Here is a 26,020-nt window from a genome sequence, read left to right as displayed (position 1 = left end):
TCCAGCCATAGAATTATACATTAAAATAAACACATTGGAAATAATACATTTTAAATGATCAGAATAATTCATTTAAAATTACCATATTTAATTATTAAAATAATTGCTTGTTTATCAACAACTTTAGCATTTTATTCATTACATTTTGAAGCTCTCAGAAGCCAAGTTATGTTATATTCCTTAAGATGTATTTATGCAAGTTTGAAGTATCAATTATCTAAACACAGTTTTGTTTGCATATTTTCAGGATGTATATATATATATATATATATATATATATATATATATATATATATATATTATATATATATATATATATATATATATATAATGTATATGTATGTATGTGTATATATATATATATATATATATATATATATATATATATATATATATATATATATATATGTGTATGAAATACTTGACTTGGTGAATTCTAGCTGTCAATATACTCCTCCCCTCTTAACCACGCCCCCGCCCTCAACCACTGCCCCGTCCCACACCCGACCACGCCCCCCACACCCCCACCACCCGAAATCGGAGGTCTCAAGGTTGGCAAGTATGTGTGTTGGTAGCAGCAATATTCCTGTTGTCGTCTCACGCAGTTTAGTGATAATAAGGATTCTGACAAGAGTGATGGATTGAGGATTATTGAATTGTTCAAACATAGGCAGGTTGTCGACATAAGCGAGTGTGACTTAAATGGGTTCCACTGTAATATATTCCTAAAGAAATGAATTAAATACACTTTTAAGCGTCTCTTTGACATAAAGCAATATCTGCCAAGTAAGAGACTGGACCGAGTTGTAGCCTTTATCACAATGACGGCGGCACGCGTGCATTGTCAGGGTTTTTCACGTAATTAGCCGGGAAATGCAGCGCTGTCACTGTGATATTTTTAGCCGAGGGGAGGCTGCCCTGCAACAGCAACAGGCCGGTCAGAGCGTTGTGTGAGAGCAATGAGTCACGGCCATCCAGTTTTACTTCCTGTGACTTCTTCTTGTGTGGAGCGCTGGCCAAATGGGGCGAAGGGACTTTTAGGACCACGTCTCAGTGCTTGGAGGAGTGATCTCTAAAACTAGTGCTTTCAAACTAATTTTAAAAATCACATTATTCACGATTAATCGCAGTAAATTATTTGTTTATAGAGAGAGCGCAATCCATTCCGCATGTCTACTTTGTCTTCATGAGTATGCAGAGTAAATGCTGATTTTGAGAACGCCCACAATACTAAGAGGGGATGCAAATATAGTAATTTAGCGCTCCCTATGTTATTAATCAAGACTAAATCTATTCTACAATGATTTTTGGGGGGGGATGGTGTGGCGCAGTTGGGAGAGTGGTCGTGCCAGCAACCTGAGGGTTCCTGGTTCAATCCCCAACTTCTACCAATCTCGTCACGTCCGTTGTGTCCTTCAGCAAGACACTTCACCCTTGCTCCTGATGGGTCGTGGTTAGGGCCTTGCATGGCAGTTCCCGCCATCAGTGTGTGAATGTGTGTATGAATTAGGGATGTCCCGATCCGATATTTGGATCGGATCGGCTGCCGATATTTGCCAAAAATTGCGTATCGGCAAGGCATGATGGGAAAATGCTGATCCAGATCCAGTTTTAAAAAAAACTCCGGTCCGTGTTTTCCAACGCACCGATTTAAATAATACATTCCACTTTTCTGCTGCTCCCTAATTTCCGTTCCGCATTTTCCAGCACACCTTCAACACATCCACAGGTCTGTGGATTTTCACGCAGTTGCTTTTAGCTGCTGGCATTACACGACAGGCTCTTCTCACTCTTTCCTGTATCTCCCTCTCACAGACAGCAAGTGCACCTTCTTACACACGTCACATACTGTCACGTCATACGTCACATACGTATACGCCCTCTCCCAGCAGAGAGGTAGCAGCATGGCTAACGTTAGCTGTGATGCTAGCGCAGCCGTGCGAGCAACGCTCCCTCTAAGGTGCTCGCCTGTGCAATTGCGCACTGTTTAAGCGTCCTCTGCGCATAGCAAATCTATGCCACGCACAAAATCAAATAAAAAAATAAGCGCATAACAATTTTCGACACACAGACACGACAGAGAAAACAGTTTTCGTCATCATTGTTCAAATATTGTGACGTCTGTCGAAACGCTTATCTCCATTCGGTGCCACACGCCCACACCATCAAAATGCCGTACTAAAACCCTTTTCAACATGATTCTGACAACTAAGTAGGCTAAATAACTTTAAACTTTAATACATGCTCGGATCGGTCAGTATCGGTATCGGTCAGTATCGGTATCGGATCGGAAATGCAAAAACAATATCGGTATCGGATCGGAAGTGCAAATACCTGGATCGGGACATCCCTAGTATGAATGTAGAAATAGTGTCAAAGCGCTTTGAGTTCCTTGAAGGTAAAAAAGCGCTATACAAGTATAACCTATTTATCATTTATTTACCATTTATCATTGTTGAATGGTATTTAGTACGTCTAGAACAGGCCTGGGCAATTATTTTGACTCGGGATGCCAAATTTAGAGAAAAAAAATGTGTCTTTGGCAGGTATATCTGTTTTTAGGAACACTAATACAAAAACTCATAATAATATCTGATTGAATGCTAAAAACGCCTTAAACGGAATGGAATTTCAATTTTTTTTTACTAAATGAGACACCCAGAATGTTCATGAAAATAAAGAACGTGTGATTTACGATATTAACTATGAAGGATAAAACACTGAATATTAACAACATATGAACGTCACACCACACTCTCGATCGACATGTTTTACAATCAAGCGAAACACAACAAAAATGCAACAAACACAGCGAAATATGAACACAAAGGGTAAAAAAACCCAAAAAAAACACCTACAATCTGATATATCTGATACATCACTAAGCTTTAGAACTTTGTTGTAAAAATCTCCGTCCGCGTCTGTCCCTGACACTGGCATTTTCAGGCTCACTCTGGAAACACTCTGTGGAAACGCTCCCCACCCACACTGCTTGGTGCCTCATCTGAGCTGCTGTGACTTAGATTACCATAGTAACTAGTACAGTGGTTATTAACCTTGTTGGAGGTACCGAACCCCACCAGTTTCATATGCGCATTCACCGAACCCTTCTTTAGTGAAAAATAAAATGTTTTTTTTTTTTCAAATTCAAGAAAAAGTAGTGTTTTTTTACTGGTGCACAAAATGAACTGTGCATGAACATCACCTTGTTCAAAGAACAAAACCAACACAGTGCATAAACTCACAACAAATTACACACATTACCATGAATTGATTAACATGGACCCCGACTTAAGCAAGTTGAAAAACTTATTCGGGTGTTACCATTTAGTGGTCAATTGTACGGAATATGTACTGTACTGTGTAAACTGTACTGTTTCATTCATGTATTGTAAATCAGATGGAAAATTAGAGGGAACATTATTTGGGGGTATCCATAATACGCCGATAGGGAGAAGTTTTTATTTACATGATAAGTCAGATGTGTCTTTACTTTCGTGGCGAAGGCTCCGCCGAACCCGTGAGGCCGACTCACCGAACCCCTAGGGTTCGATCGAACCCAGGTTAAGAACCAGTGAACTAGTATATCATGCAAAAGCGCAGATTCCATCCATTGAAATACTTTGTATAGTTCAAGACTTACGGTCATTTGAAAACATCGATGCACATCATAATGGCAGCTACACTTTCCATCTACAAGATCAAAAAAAATTATTTGGGAATGTCCAGCGGGCCAGATTGAAAAGCTTCACGGGTCTCATGTGGCCCCCGGGCCTTGAATTTGTCTAGAAAGTATGTGTTAACTGGTACAGTTACGCACAAAAAGTCTGTGAGAAAGGAGGCAATTGCACTGCAAAGACAGTTGATGGACAAATAATCCTCTGTCCTATGTGTGTGTCAGCATATTTGGACTAAAAAATATTAAACATACCGCCATTCGGCAACATCATTTTAGGATTTTATTGCTGCTGGATGACTTAAGGGGCTGACTAAAACATGTTTAATTGATTAATTTTGGTGTTTTCTTTTTAATGGGCATTTGTTTTTTTCAAATATCTTCTATATCAGGGGTGCTCACACTTTTTCTGCAGGCGAGCTACTTTTCAATTGATCAAGTCGTGGGGATCTACCTCATTCATATATATCATTTATATTTACTTATTTATGAAATATATGTTTTTGTTACTCCTCTCTGAGCTGCCACCTTAACGTGGTAGAGGAGTTTGCGTGTCCCAATGATCCTAGGAGCTATGTTGTCCGGGGGCTTTATGCCCCCTGGTAGGGTCTCCCAAGACAAACTGGTCCTAGGTGAGGGATCAGACAAAGAGCGGCTCGAAGACCTCCATGAATAATAAAAAACAAGGACCCAGATTTCCCTCGCCCGGACGCGGGTCACCGGGGCCCCCCTCTGGAGCCAGGCCCGGAGGTGGGGCACGATGGCGAGCGCCTGGTGGCCGGGCCTGTCCCCATGGGGCCCGGCCGGGCACAGCCCGAAGAGGCAACGTGGGTCCCCCCTCCAATGGGCTCACCACCCATAGCAGGGGTCATAGAGGTCGAATGCGATGTGAGCTGGGCGACAGCCGAAGGCAGGGCACTTGGCGGTCCGATCCTCGGCTACAGAAGCTAGCTCTTGGGACGTGGAACGTCACCTCGCTGGGGGGGAAGGAGCCTGAGCTAGTGCGCGAAGTGGAGAAGTTCCAGCTAGATATAGTCGGACTCACTTCGACGCACAGCAAGGGCTCTGGAACCAGTTCTCTCGAGAGGGGCTGGACTCTCTTCCACTCTGGCGTTGCCGGCAGTGAGAGGCGACGGGTTGGGGTGGCAATTCTTGTTTCCCCCCGGCTCAGAGCCTGCACGTTGGAGTTCAACCCGGTGGACGAGAGGGTAGCTTCCCTCCGCCTTCGGGTGGGGGAACGGGTCCTGACTGTGGTTTGCGCTTACGCGCCAAGCAGCAGCTCAGAGTACCCACCCTTTTTGGATTCACTCGAGGGAGTACTTGAGAGTGCTCCCCCGGGTGATTCCCTCGTGCTACTGGGGGACTTCAATGCTCATGTTGGCAACGACAGTGAAACCTGGAGAGGCGTGATTGGGAAGAATGGCTGCCCAGATCTGAACCCGAGCGGTGTTTTGTTATTGGACTTTTGTGCCCGTCACAGATTGTCCATAACGAACACCATGTTCAAACATAAGGGTGTCCATATGTGCACTTGGCACCAGGACACCCTAGGCCGCAGTTCCATGATCGACTTTGTAGTTGTGTCATCGGATTTGCGGCCTCATGTTTTGGACACTCGGGTGAAGAGAGGGGCGGAGCTTTCTACCGATCACCACCTGGTGGTGTGTTGGCTGCGATGGTGGGGGAGGATGCCGGACAGACCTGGCAGGCCCAAACGCATTGTGAGGGTTTGCTGGGAACGTCTGGCAGAGTCTCCTGTCAGAGAGAGTTTCAATTCCCACCTTCTGAAGAACTTTGAACATGTCACGAGGGAGGTGCTGGACATTGAGTCCGAATGGACCATGTTCCGCGCCTCTATTGTCGAGGCGGCTGATTGGAGCTGTGGCCGCAAGGTAGTTGGTGCTTGTCGTGGCGGTAATCCTAGAACCCGTTGGTGGACACCAGCGGTGAGGGATGCCGTCAAGCTGAAGAAGGAGTCCTATCGGGTTCTTTTGGCTCATAGGACTCCTGAGGCAGCGGACAGGTACCGACAGGCCAAGCGGTGTGCGGCTTCAGCGGTCGCAGAGGCAAAAACTCGGACATGGGAGGAGTTCGGGGAAGCCATGGAAAACGACTTCCGGACGGCTTCGAAGCAATTCTGGACCACCATCCGCCGCCTCAGGAAGGGGAAGCAGTGCACTATCAACACCGTGTATGGCGGGGATGGTGTTCTGCTGACCTCGACTGCGGATGTTGTGGATCGGTGGAGGGAATACTTCGAAGACCTCCTCAATCCCACCAACACGTCTTCTTATGAGGAAGCAGTGCCTGGGGAGTCTGTGGTGGGCTCTCCTATTTCTGGGGCTGAGGTTGCTGAGGTAGTTAAAAAGCTCCTCGGTGGCAAGGCCCCAGGGGTAGATGAGATCCGCCCGGAGTTCCTTAAGGCTCTGGATGCTGTGGGGCTGTCTTGGTTGACAAGACTCTGCAGCATCGCGTGGACATTGGGGGCGGTACCTCTGGATTGGCAGACCGGGGTGGTGGTTCCTCTCTTTAAGAAGGGGAACCGGAGGGTGTGCTCTAACTATCATGGGATCACACTCCTCAGCCTTCCCGGTAAGGTCTATTCAGGTGTACTGGAGAGGAGGCTACGCCGGATAGTCGAACCTCGGATTCAGGAGGAACAGTGTGGTTTTCGTCCTGGTCGTGGAACTGTGGACCAGCTCTATACTCTCGGCAGGGTCCTTGAGGGTGCATGGGAGTTTGCCCAACCAGTCTACATGTGTTTTGTGGACTTGGAGAAGGCATTCGACCGTGTCCCTCGGGAAGTCCTGTGGGGAGTGCTCGGAGAGTATGGGGTATCGGACTGTCTGATTGTGGCAGTCCGCTCCCTGTATGCTCAGTGCCAGAGCTTGGTCCGCATTGCCGGCAGTAAGTCGGACACGTTTCCAGTGAGGGTTGGACTTCGCCAAGGCTGCCCTTTGTCACCGATTCTGTTCATAACTTTTATGGACAGAATTTCTAGGCGCAGTCAAGGCGTTGAGGGGATCTGGTTTGGTGGCTGCAGGATTAGGTCTCTGCTTTTAAGCGGATGATGTGGTCCTGATGGCTTCATCTGGCCAGGATCTTCAGCTCTCACTGGATCGGTTCGCAGCCGAGTGTGAAGCGACTGGGATGAGAATCAGCACCTCCAAGTCCGAGTCCATGGTTCTCGCCCGGAAAAGGGTGGAGTGCCATCTCCGGGTTGGGGAGGAGATCTTGCCCCAAGTGGAGGAGTTCAAGTACCTCGGAGTCTTGTTCACGAGTGAGGGAAGAGTGGATCGTGAGATCGACAGGCGGATCGGTGCGGCGTCTTCAGTAATGCGGACGCTGTATCGACCCGTTGTGGTGAAGAAGGAGCTGAGCCGGAAGGCAAAGCTCTCAATTTACCGGTCGATCTACGTTCCCATCCTCACCTATGGTCATGAGCTTTGGGTTATGACCGAAAGGACAAGATCACGGGTACAAGCGGCCGAAATTAGTTTCCTCCGCCGGGTGGCGGGGCTCTCCCTTAGAGATAGGGTGAGAAGCTCTGCCATCCGGGGGGAGCTCAAAGTAAAGCCGCTGCTCCTCCACATCGAGAGGAGCCAGATGAGGTGGTTCGGGCATCTGGTCAGGATGCCACCCGAACGCCTCCCTAGGGAGGTGTTTAGGGCACGTCCGACCGGTAGGAGGCCGCGGGGAAGACCCAGGACACGTTGGGAAGACTGTGTCCCGGCTGGTCTGGGAACGCCTCGGGGTCCCACAGGAAGAGCTGGACGAAGTGGCTGGGGAGAGGGAAGTCTGGGCTTCCCTGCTTAGGCTGCCGCCCCCGCGACCCGACCTCGGATAAGCGGAAGAAGATGGATGGATGGATGGATGTTTTTGTTAACAAGTTAAAGGTGTTTAATGATAATGCAAGCATGTTTAACACATATAGTTAATATTGTTAAAAAAATTAAAGGTGTTTAATGATAATACAAGTATGTTTAACACATAGTTAATATTGTTAATAAATTAAAGGTGTTTAATGATAATACAAGAATGCTTAATACATATAGTTAATATTGTTAACAACTTAAAGGTGTTTAAAGATAATACAAGCATGTTTAACACATATAGTTAATATTGTTAACAAGTTAAAGGTGTTTAAAGATAATACAAGCATGTTTAACACATATAGTTAATATTGTTAACAAGTTAAAGGTGTTTAAAGATAATACAAGCATGTTTAACACATATAGTTAATATTGTTAATAAGTTAAAGGTGTTTAAAGATAATACAAGCATGTTTAACACATATAGTTAATATTGTTAATAAGTTAAAGGTGTTTAAAGATAATACAAGCATCTTGATTCCTTTCTTTCATGAAGACAATAATATAAGTTGGTGTATTACCTGATTCTGATGACTTGCATTAAATGGACAGTGGTGCTAACGTCCGCATTTTCGAATGGAGGAGAAAAAAAGTCCTCCTTTCTGTCCAATACCACATGAAAGTGGTTGGTTTTTGGCATCTTATTTGTCCCGCTTCCGTACTCCTTTGTATACACTTTACAAGAAATACATTGGCGGCAAACTCCGTAGCTTGCTAGCTTGTGCACGCCAGCTTTCTGAGACTCTTATTTTGTTAGCGCAACTGTGCAACTGTGCAGTCGGTCTTTGGAGTTTTGACGACAGGTACGACGCTAGAGTCTGTTGAAATAAAGTGTTTCTCGCCTTCCAGTCGGTAATTTTAATGAGCTGGCAGCAGCCAGCGTCATCTCAGAAGACCCTCGGGTGCCGTGAATGTCAATCAAGTGACGAAAGTGACGTCATAGTGAAGATTTATGATCGCTCATTTTTAGGACTATTTTTTTAATGCCTGGCTGGTGATCGACTGACACACCCTCCGAGATCGACCGGTAGCTCGCGATCGACGTAATGAGCACCCCTGTTCTATATGATAAACTGTTTACACCACGGGCGCTATGCTAAAAATAGGTTGTGTTATCTAGATTGAACTTCTAAAGGTGGTATATATTATATTTGTGAGCTGCATATTCCACATAACAAAACAACACAAGTTGGACCATTGGAGCATATGATGTTATGTAAGTTGAGGAAAATGAGTGTCTCCATGGTGACAGCCAGTAGAGAACGCACAAAATTCTCATTTAGATAGAACCACTTTTGCACTTCTTATCAATTGTACGCAGTCTTAGTGTCAGGCTTTGTATTGACAGTTTGGTTATGTTTGGGTTTTCTTGTAATAAGAATCACTTCCTGTCCTGGTGCTCTTGTTTTGTCAGTGTTTTCTGTTTGGTCTCTGTGTTTTGCAGCACCTTTACTTTCTGTTCCATGTTCTGTCAGCACACCTGTTCCTTGTTTAATAAGTTGTATTTAGTTCCACCTGGGTCCCTCCTTCAGTGTTGGATCATTCTTGCTCTTCCTTTCGAGACCGATGCTTTGTGTGCTGTTTTGGGTTCCAAGCCTCTTTTTGAATAATAGATTGTGTTTTACTTGCATTCCGCCTGCCGCGCTCTGCATCCTTGGGGTCACACATCAAGCAACGCTGACCTGAACCTGACTCTTAGGAGATCATCAGCAATACGCCATCTAATAGTACCGGCATTTTTCTTACTTTAAAGACGCTATTTTGCACGTGTTCTTTGAATGTTAGTAGATCAATTCTAATATCTCGCTCACGGCCAAACCGATATTATTGTGATGATTTAAAATAAACTTCTTCTGCCTCTGAGACAGCTTTTTCTCTAAACTAGAAACATGGTCTCGCGAGATCTAGTCACTCCCCTACTTATGAGACAAGCCACCTACGCACAAATGCTGACTAACTTCAACATCACTATTGAAAACTGTCCAGACCTGTTTGTGGAGGGTTTCTATTGTTGTATGCTTAGTTACTTAAAGGGGAACATTATCACCAGACCTATGTAAGCGTCAATATATACCTTGATGTTGCAGAAAAAAGACCATATATTTCTTTAACCGATTTCCGAACTCTAAATGGGTGAATTTTGGCGAATTAAACGCCTTTCTAATATTCGCTCTCGGAGCGATGACGTCACAATGTGACGTCACATCGGGAAGCAATCCGCCATTTTCTCAAACACCGAGTCAAATCAGCTCTGTTATTTTCCGTTTTTTCGACTGTTTTCCGTACCTTGGAGACATCCTGCCTCGTCGGTGTGTTGTCGGAGGGTGTAACAACACGAACAGGGACGGATTCAAGTTGCACCAGTGGCCCAAAGATGCGAAAGTGGCAAGAAATTGGACATTTGTTCCGCACACTTTACCAACGAAAGCTATGCTACGACAGAGATGGCAAGAATGTGTGGATATCCTGCGACACTCAAAGCAGATGCATTTCCAACGATAAAGTCAAAGAAATCTGCCGCCAGACCCCCATTGAATCTGCCGTAGTGTGTGAGCAATTCAGGGACAAAGGACCTCGGTAGCACGGCAAGCAATGGCGGCAGTTTGTTCCCGCAGACGAGCGAGCTAAACCCCCCTGGATGTCTTGGCTCACACCGTCCCGAAGATGATCAAGAGAAGAATATCGACCCTAGCTTCCCTGGCCTGCTGACATGAGGGTATGTCTACAGAATATATTAATTGATGAAAATTGGGCTGTCTGCACTCTCAAAGTGCATGTTATTGCCAAATGTATTTCATATGCTATACACCTAGTTCATAGTTGTTAGTTTCCTTTAATGCCAAACAAACACATACCAATCGTTGGTTAGAAGGCGATCGCCGAATTTGTCCTCGCTTTCTCCCGTGTCGCTGGCTGTCGTGTCGTTTTCGTCGGTTTCGCTTGCATACGGTTAAAACCGATATGGCTCAATAGCTTCAGTTTCTTCTTCAATTTCGTTTTCGCTACCTGCCTCCACACTACAACCATCCGTTTCAATACATTCGTAATCTGTTGAATCGCTTAAGCCGCTGAAATCCGAGTCTGAATCCGAGCTATTGTCGCTATAGCTTGCTGTTCTTTCCGCCATGTTTGTTTGTGTTGGCTTCACTATGTGACGTCACAGGAAAATGGACGGGTGTATATAACGATGGTAAAAATCAGGCACTTTGAAGCTTTTTTTAGGGATATTGCGTGATGGGTAAAATTTTGAAAAAAACTTCGAAAAATGTAATAAGCCACTGGGAACTGATTTTTAATGGTTTTAACCATTCTGAAATTGTGATAATGTTCCCCTTTAAGTCTTGCGCTCTTATTTTGTGGTTCCACTTCCGTTTCCGTTACCAGGCAATAGTTTTACTTTGGATCCCAGCGCACCTGTTTTGAGTTTGTTGTTATTTTGCCTATTTAGTGTAGCTAGTGATTCTCTCAGTTGTTGGGACATTGTATACCTTGTTTACGCGTATAGTACCTCTTTGCTGTCTTACAGCATTTCCGTTTTTATTATTTTAGCTTTGTCATTGCATAGCTTCCCCTTGGCTTCGGGAGAATTTCCTAACTGCTCTCGTCTTGCGTTTGTTGTCATATTAAATGCATTTTACCCGTAAGCTGCCTTTTGACCTTTTGCATTCTGCATGCGACTAGAGAGTTACAGAAATGGTAAAACAATAATCATTGTTGGTGAGTTATTTTTGTTTGTGTGTCTGGTATTTATTGGCTATATACTCCTTTCAAATGTTCTTGTAATCAGACAATATTTTGGGTATATTGGATGGAATCTTTACCTGACATGTTTTGACTGTCATCTGCAGTCTTCTTCAGAAGGGTCACCTGACTGACCACTGTGACGTGTTGCCTAACAAACTGCCAATATCCCACCTGGGCCATCAAAAAAGCAGTACCAAACAATCTGTCACTCCTAATTGCTAAATCCGATTAAAAATCTTATACGTCTAGTCTCTTACGTGAATGAGCTAAATAATATTATTTGATATTTTACGATAATGTGTTAATAATTTCACACATAAGTCGCTCCTGAGTATAAGTCGCACCCCCGGCCAAACTATGAAAAAAACTGCGACTTATAGTCCGAAAAATATGGTACATATGTGCATCTTTGAATTAGTGGTGCTGAAAGTGTCTTTGACTTTGACTACCTGTTTACTTCTAGTCATGATTTATTCTCTTTGGCAGGATAAAATGATATGTTTGACAATACTGTTCGGCTCAGCCAACACTCAGAACAATGGGAAGTTCTAATGTACCCATTGAAGATCTAAGGCATTGAAGTGAATACCGAACAGGATGTGGAGATCATATCCATCTTTACCTCTGTTGTTTTGTGTACTGAGGCACAGTCATGCTGAAACAGACTTTCCCTGTTCTGGGAACAGTTCCCACTAAGTTGGAGACATACAATTGTCCGAAATATCTCAACAAGATGAATATCTACGATTCAGGGGTGTAGTCTAATTGCTGATTAAGTCATTACTGAAGTAGGAGGTCCAAATAGTGTAGAAAATAGGGTTGTGTAATGTTTTACATAAGTAACTTCTATGCAGCTGGCACAGGCTCAATTCCCACTCAATGCTCTATTCACCATTATTCTGTGAGTGACAGATGATCAGGTTATATGCACTGTTCTCCTGGCAGAGGTTCTAAAAAATCAAGTCTAAGCACAATAATGGTATGGGAAAAAGATTGTGTAAAGAAAAACAATATGTATTTTGTTTTAGCAACTACATATTTAGCGTGTTTACAGTTGGATGTCTGTGCCGTAGATGTTGATTTCCCTTCACAAATCCTCCCTTTTGTGTTGAAAATCCACTAAGTGGGGCCCCGCAGGGTCAGCTTGTCCCCCTTCCTCCTGTGGGGTTCAGCTGTGGGTGACAGCGCCGCTCGGACATTGGCAGCCACGCTCCTGGAGCCAGAGTTTGAGCCCATTCAGTCCAACAGCGCTTTGCATTAATGAAGGGTTTTGTTCTTGTAATCATTCACCAAAATCCCACTGAGCTTCCCCAGAGAGAGAGAGATGAGGCTTTCAGGCTAAGTCGGGGGTCAGCAACCCGCGGCTCTCGAGCTGCATGCGGCTCTTTAATGCTGCCCTAGTGGCTCCCTGAAGCATTTTTAAAAAAGGATTGAAAATGGAAGTGTGTGTGTGTGTGTGTGTGTGTGTGTGTGTGTGTGTGTGTGTGTGTGTGTGTGTGTGTGTGTGTGTGTGTGTGTGTGTGTGTGTGTGTGTGTGTGTGTGTGTGTGTGTGTGTGTGCACACAAATAGATAAATATATATATACACACAGGCCACAAGTTTGGACAGATCTTCTCATTCAATGGATTTATTTTATTTTCATGAGTATTTACATTGTAGATTGTCACTGAAGGTATCAAAACTATGAATGAACACATGTGGAGTAATGTAATTAACAAAAAAAAGGTGAAATAACTGACATGTTTTATATTCTAGTTTCTTCAAAATAGCCACCCTTTGCTCTGATTACTTTTTCGCACACTCTTGGCATTCTCTTGAAGAGTTTCAAGAGGACCTGAAATGGTTTTCACTTCACAGGTGGTCTTGAAGCTCATCGAGAGAATGCCAATAGAGTGTGCAAAACGGTAATCGGAGCAAAGGGCGGCTATTTTGAAGAACGTGCCAACTTCACTGGTTTTGTTTTGTTTTTAATAATCTAATCCGATAAATCCATTACAGATGAGAAATGTTGAAGAAATCAGTGTTTTTGCAGGGTACACATTTTCTAAATCTAATGAGAATTATTATCTGTTACAAACTTCACACATAAAGATAAATAATCAGGTATTGAGCAGTTTTGATCAATATGTGTGTGATGTGATAATAACACATCCCATCACACACATAATAATTTTAACTCACCACCAATCTAGAATCCGGTCATCAAAGTCCGGAATATTGCGTGAACCAAAGGTGATGTGAAAAATAAAAGCATAGCAACAACCGGGAAGAGGTTTCCTTGCTCAGTTGTGTTGTTGTCTCATTGTGTTAAGTTTTCCCAATCAAGCCTCAGCACCTTTATCATGACCATACTTGCCAACCCTCCCGAATTTTCCAGGAGACTCCCGAAATTCAGCGCCTCGCCCGAAAACCTGCCGGGACAAATATTCTCCCGAAAATCTCCCGATTTTCAGCCGGAGCTGGAGGCCACGCCCCCTCCAGCTCCATGCGGACCTGAGTGAGGACAGCCTTTTCTTTATGACAACAGGGGTGACAAGAACTAAATCATCCAGACTAGAGATAAATTGTCTTACCTAAAAATAAATATATTTATTAATTTAAAAAAATAGTAATAATAATCAATTTTTACTATATTTTGCTAAAAACATCAAAATTAATTGTATTTTTATTTTTATTTTTTCTGACTCCTTATTACATCCAGCCATAGAATTATACATTAAAATAAACATATTTGAAATCATTAATTTTAAATGATCATAATAATTCATTTAAAATGACCATATTTAATTATTAAAATAATTGCTTGTTTATCAACAACTTTAGCATTTTATTCATTACATTTTTAAGCTCTCAGAAGCCAAGTTATGTTATATTCCTTAAGATTTATTTATGCAAGTTTGAAGTATCAATTATCTAAACACAGTTTTGTTTGCATACTTTCAGGATATATATATATATATATATATATATATATATATATATATATATATATATATATCAGTGTTTCCCACACATTCATTTATTTGTGGCGGCCCGCCACGAAAGAATTACGTCCGCCACAAATGGATTTTTCGGCTTTTGACTCGCTCGACCGCTCATAAAAGCAATGGGACTGTCTGTGAATGTTGCTTGTAGTTACACCTACGGTACAGTAGGTGGCGGTAGCCTACTATGCATTGTAACTCCGCCAATAGCACTTAATTCACCTGGTGGGCCAGAAGAAGAAGAAGAAGAAGAGGGACGGACGGGATCAAAATATTCGCCGACTACTTTTCATAATGATGGCGCTTCCTACGTTTCTACCTCAAACGTCCAAAAGCTGCTGAAAGCCTTGATCCAGGATGCCATGGGGAAAAAAACTTAAATGGTGCCTTTTGGCGATAGTTAGCAGCTTGGTGGCTCATAACCGGCTAGCTAACGCTTGCTAGCGTGGTAGCATTGCTTCATTTTTACAGGTGTTATAGGTAGATAGTAGTGATGGGTCCGGCAACACCGATGCATCGGCGCATGCGTCGAGCTCATAGAGCGAAACCCTGTGTCGGTGCGCGTACGGCTTTTAGAAAGTCACGTGACCGATCATGAGCTGTTTTGGTCACGTGACCGATACGCGAACTGTGTCGCACTGACGCCTCCTCTGTGCCCTGTGAGCGGCTCTTTTCTACAGCCGGAGAAATAATAACTAAGAAGAGAAAGCGTCTAAAATTGAATACGTTGGAAAAACTGTTGTTTTTTTTAAATAAAAATGTGTAAAAAAAAAAAAAAAAATTCCAGGTCCACAAGCATCCTCATTCACAACACGTTCTCTTAGATTTCCATGTTATGATACATGTTCACATTATTTATTGACTGTATCTAAAAAAGACAAAAAATATATTTGTTTTTAAATGAAGTTATGAAATAATCCTAAATGAAATACAATGACTTGGTTTATATTATTGTATATACTAGGTCAGTGGTTCTCAACCTTTTTTCAGCAATGTACCCCCTGTGAATTTTTTTTAATTCAAGTACCCCCTAATCAGAGCAAAGAATTTTTGGTTGAAAAAAAAAAGATGAAGTAAAATACAGCACTATGTCATCAGTTTCTGATTTATTAAATTGTATAACAGTGCAAAATATTGCTCATTTGTAGTGGTCTTTCTTGAACTATTTGGAAAAAAAGATATAAAAATAGCTAAAAACTTGTTGAAAAATAAACAAGTGATTCAATTATAAATAAATATTTCTACACCTAGAAGTAATAATCAACTTAAAGTGCCCTCTTTGGGGATTGTATTAGAGCTCCATCTGGATTCATGAACTTAATTCTAAACATTTCTTCACAAAAAAAAAAATCTTTAACATCAATATTTATGGAACATGTCCACAAAAAATCTAGCTGTCAACACTGAATATTGCATTGTTGCATTTCTTTTCACAGTTCTTTTTGACAGACATTTTAGTAACAAACCTGAGCTTGTGCTTCACGGAGTTTATGAACTTACATTCATATTTTGTTGAAGTATTATTCAATAAATATATTTATAAAGGATTTTTGAATTGTTGCTATTTTTAGAATATTTTTTTAAAATCTCACGTACCCCTTGGCATACCTTCAAGTACCCCCAGGGGTACGTGTACCCCCATTTGAGAACCACTGTACTAGGTCATAAAATCAGTGTCAGTTGAGTCGGTCCATAGGTTGCCTGTAGGGATTTTTAATGTCCAGCAGATGTCAGTATTTAGTGACACAGTATCGACACAGTATCAATACAGTTTTGCAATGTGTCGAAACGCTTCATGAGGCCTCATCAACCCATCACTAGTAGATAGGTTATAGCTGCATCGCTCGCGGCTCGTCATATATTTAACGTTAATCCGCAATTTCACCGAGTGTTTCACTGACGGTGAGCAGCCTGACGCTGCTTCATTAACACCGCCGCTTTTTGACTCGGGGGCCGGGGCAGACGCACGTAGTAACAGTCACGTGTTTTCATACCGACGAGCTAACGTGTCCAGGTTATAACCCTGTTGTCAATAAACACACATGGACTGAAGCTAAATTGTCCACTGCAGCATGTGAATGCAATGAAAAGAATAAAATCTGAGCCAACCAGCTGTTAAAATGTTGTCCAGGTTAATGTTTTGGCCATTAAAGGCCCTTCATTTCAAGATTTCAACTGTGATCGGGCTTTAAACAGGTGGCTGACCTGTTCAGATAAGTGTAACTGCTACTGGTCAAATAATGTGAAATAGCATTTAATTTTACATGTATGCAATGCCATTTAAATGTAATTATAGATAATAATAATAATAAATACTGTGTAGTGTTGTAAATAGTCAACGGGAAGAATTTTAGTAAGATATAAGCCATGAGCACTACACAGCCAGAAAAAAACCTAGGCAGGACAAGTAAAAATATTGGGGCAAGTAGATTTGAGAAGTCAGGCAAGTAGAAAAAAACCTTAACGTTGAACCCTGCATGTGTTGAGCTGCTGCCGCTTAAGGTTAGACGGCACTGTACAGAGAGCGGTTCTGCTCTTTAGTAATAAATTCTAATGTTGGATGTTCACTCCTTCACACAGATGAGTATAGAAAAATATTTTCAACGGTCAAAAAGGGCTCGACTTGGAGAGGAGGTAGGCCTACAGTCCGAACCACAGGTGCGACCAGTTCAGCAGCAGCAGGAGGAGGAGGAGGAGGAGGAGGAGGTTGACTGACTGTGGCAGGACACCTCTGCCTCTGTTTCACTTCATGTTGCTGGTAAATAATATGGTTGTAGTAGTAGGGCTAAAGTTAAATTATTTAGTATTCACTAATTAAAGGGGCAGAGCTTTAAGAGACATTTTAGCTTTTATATTTTATAAGATATATTTTTTGTAAGAACCACAATTAATAAATATATTTCAGTGAATCACTAATTGTTCAAATCTGTATATAAATATGTACATAAAATGTTGTAATTATATTCCAACTCCGCGTTCTTCTTGGTCATCGCCGCTGCCGCCGCCACCCCCCGACCACACCACCACAAATAGATGCCTGTCCTGTGGGAAACACTGTATATATATATATATATATATATATATATATATATATATATATATATATATATATATATATATATATATATATATATGTATGTATATGTATATAAATGTATATGTATGTATATATATATGTATGAAATATGTGACTTGGTGAATTCTAGCTGTAAATATACTCCTCCCCTCTTAACCACGCCCCCGCCCTCAACCACGCCCCCCGTCCCGACCACGCCCACCACCCCCCCACCTCCCGGTCTCAAGGTTGGCAAGTATGATCATGACACGTCAGCTCTGTGCTGTGAAAACCTGTGTCAAGAAAATGGGAACAGTGTACCTATTGATCACAGAGAAACATCATCCCTCAGAAAAAGCAGTTCATGCGAAAAGTCAAAACCTACTTAGAGCGTTGATTTTATACAATATTTGACTTGACTCTATTTTTAATTTCCACAGGCGTTTGGTCAAGCATACAGCAACCAGCGTAAGGTGGCCGAGGATGGCGAGAGCAACGAGGAGACGCTGCTGCAGGAGTCCGCCTCCAAGGAAGCGTACTACACGGCTCGTATGTTGGAGCTGCAGACAGAGCTGACCTTGAGTCGTTCTGTGGCTTCCAATGCGCAGTCAGAGAGCGAGAGGCTCAACGTACTCGGGCAGGAGCTGCGAGAGGTCAGTTTGCAGAAAAGGTTTCTCCTAATGTTCAAAGTAATATAATGAGGTGTTGGTAGAAGAATACCTTGACAAGCAATGTGTGTGCCAAACAATGTGGTGTCGGCATACAACGTTTTATTTATTATTAAAAACAATACAATAGTGGCCTTTAACGAAACATCAGATGTCAAAACTACAGATTGCAAATAATACTTAAAAAAAAAAAATTACCAAATGATGACGGTTTTTTTCCTCTCGACCACAGGTGTCAAACGACATAATTTTAACTGGCCCGCAAACACCTGGAAATTATGTGTCAATAAAATACTTAATATTTTCTCACTAAATGTAATTTCATTTTGACAGGAAAAATATATGTACTGCTTGAAATTGCATGCCTTTTAAACTTGAATAGTATCCATTATTGCAACAAATATTACAGTATATTATCATACTTTCCAAGCATTTTTTGTCAAAATAAAAATAAATACTTAAATATCTGTTTGACTTATGATTTTACAGCAAACTACCCATCAAATTCATTAAAATGACAATGAATTTTACGGTGTTCTTTACAGCATATTACTGATAATTGCGTTACAATTCTGTTGACTGAGCTGCCATATTTTTACTGTAAAATCTTGTTTTTAACGGTGTATTACTGTAAATGGAAAAACGATACATTTGTTTTTAGGGTAGAAAAACTGTCAGCGAAGTTGCCAGAATAAAAAAAGGTACTAGTATTGTTTTTCCATGAACAATATAATGTAATGTAAATTTAATAGTAACATTAGATTAGTTTATTTCAAAGGGGACAATGCAATTTCATAAAAACACATGACTACACATGGTTAAAAAAAAAGCCATAATTAGCCAGAAGGCTAGTTTTCATCTGTAGTCCCCTGGCCATGATGTGTATAAAAAAATGAATTAAAAAAAAAGCAGTAAAATTACAATTTAAAAGAGAAAGGATAAAAGCACAATACATATACAATATGATAAAAATAAAATACAACATCACAACTAGGGATGTCCGATAATGGCTTTTTGCCGATATCCGATATTCCGATATTGTCCAACTCTTTAATTACCGATACCGATATCAACTGATACTGATATCAACCGATATATACAGTCGTGGAATTAACTATTGGAAAAATTGTGGGGGTTATATGAAATAAAAACATATATAAAAAATGATTGTCAATCAAAACAAATTCATGACCTTCCTGCAGTACCTCTAAAGACCCACTGGGGGTCGCCGACCCCTGTTAAAGACCTCTGGTTTAGGAGATACTGTCAGCTAATGTAAGGCTCAAATAGTTTTATAATGACCTTCATTTTCAGTTGAGACTTTACATCACACACACACACACACACACACACACACACACACACACACACACACACACACACACACACACACACACACACACACACACACTCTATCAGAGGCATTATGAAGCTCTGAGCCCAATACTTCACAGCCAATGATAGAACTGTAGAGTTAGGTCTGTGCAGCTCCACACACAACATGCAATAAATCTGCAACAATACCAAGCCAAAGCCATGTTGGTTTACAGTCGCTCCTAATTGTTATTGTTTGTGACTCAGCACTTTTACTATATGCATGAATACAAACTAATGTTTACTTAAATGTTCCCCAGCAGGCATAAGACATGGATACAACGTTGATTATTCATACATGTCCTTTTAAAACTGACTTTAAAAAAAACTTTGCTAAATAGTTTTAAATTGAGACAACTTTGACGTCTAACGTTGGACCAACATTGTTGGTTGGGAAATTATCAAAATTCAATAGTCCAATCAACGTCACAACCTGACATTAAATAAATGTTGTCAAAAAGCATGTTGTTTCAGCGTTAAGTTTGAGGTGCTTAACGTCAGGACCTAATTCAGAGAGTTCTCAACGTTGTTTCAACGTCGTGTGCCTGCTGGGTTATTTTAGACATCCTGTTTTTTTCATAGATGCATAGTTATGTGTATCGTATATGCTTGTCTATGCATAGTGCAATCGTGTGTGCGCAATATATATTATTGGTTAATTTTTTTGTTTTTTTGTTTTACTTTTGTTGCTGTATGTAGAAGTGGCAGCTGGTTGCATCCGCTCTGCTCTTTTAATGTCTTTAAATACAAATTTCGAATGTAAAGTCATTGTTAGACTGAACAATAGACCCCAATGACTATGTTAATGTGGGGGGGGGGGGGCAAAATGAAAAAACTTTTACCTTTTTTAAATAAAATAAAAATGTTGTAAATATATCACTGTGGGTCTTAGAGGGTTAATGTCCTTTAATGGTTCCCTCTTACACATATGTTAATGTGTGCTATGGCAATGAGGTTTTTTCTTCTTCCTTGGCCTCACTCTGGAACCCCTCTTCAGGGGCCCAGGCTTAGACTGAATATTTGTTTCTTTTTACTCAACCCCCCAGCATTTACCTGTTTCTCACCTTTTTTGTAAGGGGCGCCGGAAGTTGGCAGGCCCGTCAGCGATCCTGTTCTGTCTCCCTTTTTTTAATGAATGGGATTGTGCTGAAAATCTTAATTTCCCCTCGGGGATTAATAAAGTACTTCTGATTCTGATTATTGTGAATGCTTGTTGAGATGACTTTATTATTGTTTTCTGTCAAAATTGTGTCCATTCAAAAGGTATATGCAAACAGAACTCGGTTACTGTACTTTTCAATGACAGTGTGTACTCCACTACAGACCGATATAAAGTGTCCCTTTTGTCTCTTCCTGTGCCTCAGAGTAATGACATGCTGGAGCTCCAGAGGAGCAGGATGCGGGAGGAGATCAAGGAGTATAAATTCCGAGAGACCCGGCTTCTCCAGGATTACACGGAGCTGGAGGAAGAGAACATCACCTTGCAGAAACTAGTCTCTACGCTTAAGCAGAGCCAGGTCAGTGCTGAGGCCATGTAATACCTGAACGAAGGATTTGACTCAAAATATACTATACATACAGTATATCTAGTACGTCTGTCGTGTTCAACTTTAATATAAAAGGCAATGCACACATTCTTATTTGAAAATTGCTCACTTTTTTTGTATACCAATTATCACATTCTGCCCTGTATAATTCCAGTATGTGATCACATTGTTATTATTCTACTGTTGTTGTGTCCACATTTTGCTTCCGGTCACTGTAAGAGGTGCTAAATAGCACCACCTGATTTTTATAGACACAATTTTTTGTCATCTTCATCATTTTTCATTCAAGGATGATGCATGAAGATAGACGGACATCATGAGCAGGCCATACTGCACATTACAGTATGGGTCTGATACTATGTAGAAATAGGCAGGGCAAGTGCTATATTTTTTGTGGCCCAAATTAAGATTAAGTTTGTGGTCCCATTTCGGTCTTTAATATTACTCTGACTGCAGTGAGTACATGTGAATACATTGGCTTTAAAGTTTGCTTCTTTTAAAAGTGGCTGTGGGTGTTATTTCTAAAGGGCTTTCTTCTTTATTAATCTATTTATAATAAATAAATTCTACTCTGCGTAAATTAATTTACTACATCCAATTAATTTACAGTATTATTTTCCGCGACCAGAAGTATATTTTGCTATGGAAGCCTGAGTGTGTGCATGAAATAGACTACACAAATGTAGTTCAATTTCATTTATAAAGAGATATTGAGAAATATTATAATGTTAATTGTTCACAAGTTATGTAAAGATTTGTAAATATGTATGAACAATACACAAAAAGAATACTATGGAGACTACAATTCCGTTCGATCCAAGGTGTTCATACTGTGTATATTTGTCATGTGTTTATGTTCCAGATAATGTCTTAAGTTTATGTATGAAAATGTGAAAAAAAATAGGTTAAAAGGTCCAAGTGGAAAGAAAAGTGTTTAATATATCCTACTGCAGTGAAGCTGCTTCGGCATTAATTGAATAGGTTCACAAAATCCAATAAATTGGCAAAAACATGTCATGTCTGTGTGATCATGTTTTGTTTTAGTCATGTTCGGTTTTGTGCACTTTTGTTTGTTTTGTCACCATAGCAACCATTAGTTTTCACCTGTCACGTCACGCACCTGTTTCACGTTCGGACTCACACACACCTGTCACCAATCATGTCACTGTTATTTAAGCCTACCTTTGTTCATCACTCGTTCTGCCTGCATTGTCTTTATGTCACACCGGTTTATGTCTTGCTCTGACCAAGTAAGTTTCCCTAGTCCATGCCATAGCTTCTGCTAAAGATTAGCCTCACTTGTGTTTTAGGCACGCTTGCCTTTTTTTTGTTGTATTGTTTATGTTTGTGGTAGTGCGTGATTTATGTTAATAAATCCTAGCCTACCTTCACGCTGTCGTCCGGAGCCGTCTCTTTGCATTGGAAGAACAACCCCGCAGCAAGCTGCGACCCCCATGTGTGACAAAACAATGAAAAACTGTTTTTTAGACTCCATATCTTTGAGTAAAAAGTTTGGCTACAATACAAACTGGAATAGTATGGTTGTTTTAGAAATCTGTCACGTTCGAAGCAATGCTAAATTAGTTAGCTTTATAGCCTGGAATGGACGTGGCAGCTGTGCTGCTAAGCTAAATTAAAAATTATTACAAAGAACATGTTGACTCTGAATAAAAGTTCAGTTAATTTATTTCCATCCATCCATCCATCCATTTTCTACCGCTTGTCCCTTTTGGGGTCGTGGGGGCTCCTGGAGCCTATTTCAGCTAAAAAAAATCAAACAAAGGATTAGAATAAAAAATCAATCAACATTACATTAAAGTAAAATATGATCTGTGTGTTGGCCCTGTGATGAGGTGGCGACTTGTCCAGGGTGTACCCCGCCTTCCACCCGATTGTAGCTGAGATAGGCTCCAGCGCCCCCCGCGACCCCAAAGGGAATAAGCGGTAGAAAATGGATGGATGGATGAATGAAAAGGAGCAGAAATAAGTAAAAAACTGATATCTGCCCCCTATATTCACAAATACAACAATTGACTTGCAATGTTGGCGACGACCAAGCCATATTTTCTGTACAATTAAACCAATATCCATCCATCCATCCATTTTCTACCGCTTATTCCCTTCGGGGTCGCGGGGGGCTCTGGAGCCTATCTCAGCTACAATCGGGCGGAAGGCGGGGTACACCCTGGACAAGTCGCCACCTCATCGCAGGGCCAATAATGAAGAAATAATTCTATTGTCGTATGTTTTCATCATGATTGTAATTTTTTTTTTTTACATTACATATACATTAGTTTAACAAAGGCAAAGTATAATTGTATCCATGAGGCGATGCAATCCATCAAAATAGAGCAAGCAAATACCTGCAAAACACGACGACCACAGCGATGATCACGTGGGTCCCCGTAGTTGTTGTTGTGTCCCTAAACAACCGCATGTGTTTGTCGGGAGGGTCAGTATTTATGATACTGATACCACTACTTTTGTACAATACTTGATGATCAAGATAATTGTATGTTAATTTGTTGATCATGACTATAAACAACAGGACAAATATGTTAGCCAACTTATTTGTGAACAATTTAAAGATCTTTAATGTCATACCAATAGAATAGAAATATATAACAATAATAAGTATACAATATATAACAAGAAAAGGCAATGAAACAATGTCAACTACATATTACAATGATTAATTTTCATTAAATGCAGTCGTTTAGGAGATAATAAAGTCAACAGTGCAAAATAGGAAAATAAAAGCAAAAAACTACTGTTGACTCTCTTTCAAATCCTGTGTTTCATTACCTATTCCCAAAAGCAGTCCTGGGCAAATTAAGGCCCATGGGCCACATGCGTTCCGTTAATCTTTTTAATCTGGCCCTCCGGACATTCCTAAATAATTTTTTAAATCTTGAAGATCGAAACTGTAGTTGCCATTATGATGTGCAGTGATGTTTTCTAATTACCGTAAGTATTTCAATGGTTGGAGTCTGCGCTTTTGTATGATATATTAGTTACTATGGTAATCTAATTAGTTACTATGGTAATCTCAGTCACAGCAGCTCAGACGAGGCACCAAGCAGTGTGGGTGGGGAGAAGAGTGTTTCCAGAGCGGCCAGCCTGAAATGCGGGTTTCAGGGACAGACGCGGAAGGAGATTTTTACAACAAAGTTCTAAAGCTTAGTGATGTATCAGATGTATCAGATTGTAGGTGGGGTTTTTTTTTTCCCTTCACGTTCATATTTCGCTGTTTGTTGCATTTTTGTTGCGTTCCGCTGGATTGTAAAATTGTCGATCGAGAGGGGGTGTGACGTTCATATGTTGTCAATATTCAGTGTTTTATCATTCATTGTTAATATTGTAAATCCCACATTCTTTATTTTGATTTACATTCTGGGTGTCTCATTCAGTAAATTCCATTCTGTTTTTTAAGGCGGTCTGTCATAAGATTTTTAACTTTCAATCAGACATTATTGTGAGGTTTTGTATTAGTGTTCCTAAAAATCAGATATACCAGCCCCCAGACATTTTATTCTCAAAATTTAGCCCCCCCCCCCCCCCCCCCCCCCCGAGTCAAAATAATTGCCCAGGCCTGCCCAACAGCATAAAATTGTATAACTATAAAAATATCAAACAACACAAACATTTTCATGGAAATAAACATACAAGAGAACTGAAAAATATAGATCTCATTCCATACTGATGTTACCCTTGGTATCGATACTATCGATATTTAGATCGACCCGCCAACCCTGAGTATAGAACTGCACTGCATCATACTGATAGTTTGTAATATTTTGACACTGGTGTGGCCAAATTAGGTAACCAAAAAACTCGAATCAGTATGATAGCGTGCAATTCTACACTGCAGTCAAAAAGTACACCTCTCTGTACAATACAGAGCATCATTGTCTTTGTAACGTTATTGATACAGCGTTTCAATAATGTCGTTTAAAAATTGTTTGTGTCACTAATGTTGTGATGTTGCCGTGGTTAAGCATTTACACTATTATCATCACTGGAATTCTGCAAAGGCAAAATGCTCTCTGCTAAATCTTTGTTTCCACATGCAATATCATTGTCTTCCCTTAACAGATTAAAGTATTTTAAATTGCTTGTTCTAAAAGAGGTATGTGTTTTCAGGTGGAGTATGAGGGTCTCAAACATGAGATAAAGGTGCTGGAGGAGGAGACGGTTCTTCTGAACAGCCAGCTTGAAGACGCCTTGCGACTGAAAGAAATCTCTGCGGGACAACTGGAGGAGGCTTTGGATGCCTTGAAGAATGAGCGTGAGCATAAGAACAATCTGAGAAAGGAGCTGTCCCACCACCTCAGCCTGAGTGACAGCGTCTACGGAGCGGGCGCCCATATTGCCCTCACTGTCACCGGTGTTGAAGGCCTCAAGTTCCCGGAGGAGGCCAATGGAAGTGGTGGCGCCAACGGCAGCACCAACGGCCCCATTCCTACTGCCAACGGCAACAATGAGGACTGCAATCGGCACAACGGCCACCTCCACAAAGGCGCCGTGTTGACAAAATTGAACGGAGACTACCGACCAGGTCGAAAAAGCGAAGGTCTGCTCCCGGTGCCAGATCTGTTCAGTGAGCTCAACCTGTCTGAGATGCAGAAGCTGAAACAGCAGCTAATACAGGTCAGTGGAAAAAAAGAGATTTCCTTGTAAAAGACAATCAACAATGACTAAGTGTTCCATAACCCAGTGCAGTGGTTCTCAAACTTTTTTCACCAAGTACCACCATAATGACCAACATTAAAATACAGTAGCCTAGGGATTCATTAAAAACAAGGCAGAGGTTTTATTGAACAAGTATATTTAAAGGAGCCATACAGTATGTAATAATGTGGCCAGAAATGATACTACAATCATGGTCAAAATTCTGTAGTCCCCTCCCTCTCTCCCTGACTGAGGTTGTCAGATACTTAGCCGAATCCAGCTCGATCGACTGGGCTACTCCAAGGAACTTCAAACTTCCACTGCCTCTTACTAGGGGTTGAGGTGCTGGGACCCTGATAGCTGAATAGACAAGCGTTTTGTCAATAACAAATCTCTAACCAACACACTTTACACAGAAATTAGGCAAT

The 26,020-nt window shown here is 41.2% G+C and overlaps 1 protein-coding gene across 4 annotated transcripts in view; it reads left to right on the top strand.

Annotated features, from left to right (window-relative positions):
- bicd1a (bicaudal D homolog 1a) overlaps positions 1-26,020 on the top strand; it is a 113,965-nt gene that overhangs the window by 42,687 nt on the left and 45,258 nt on the right. For all 4 annotated transcript variants that reach the window (XM_061970164.2, XM_061970166.2, XM_061970165.2 and 1 more), the window contains 3 exons: positions 17,773-17,985; positions 20,739-20,891; positions 25,065-25,571. In XM_061970164.2, the coding sequence (XP_061826148.1) occupies positions 17,773-17,985; positions 20,739-20,891; positions 25,065-25,571 (873 nt within the window). The remainder of the gene's footprint in view (positions 1-17,772; positions 17,986-20,738; positions 20,892-25,064; positions 25,572-26,020) is intronic.

Source organism: Nerophis lumbriciformis, linkage group LG10 (assembly GCF_033978685.3).
Source record: "Nerophis lumbriciformis linkage group LG10, RoL_Nlum_v2.1, whole genome shotgun sequence".
Classification (NCBI taxonomy): domain Eukaryota; kingdom Metazoa; phylum Chordata; class Actinopteri; order Syngnathiformes; family Syngnathidae; genus Nerophis; species Nerophis lumbriciformis.
The sequence above is the reverse complement of the archived record's forward strand: the minus strand, read 5'-3'. Positions and strand labels throughout refer to the sequence as shown.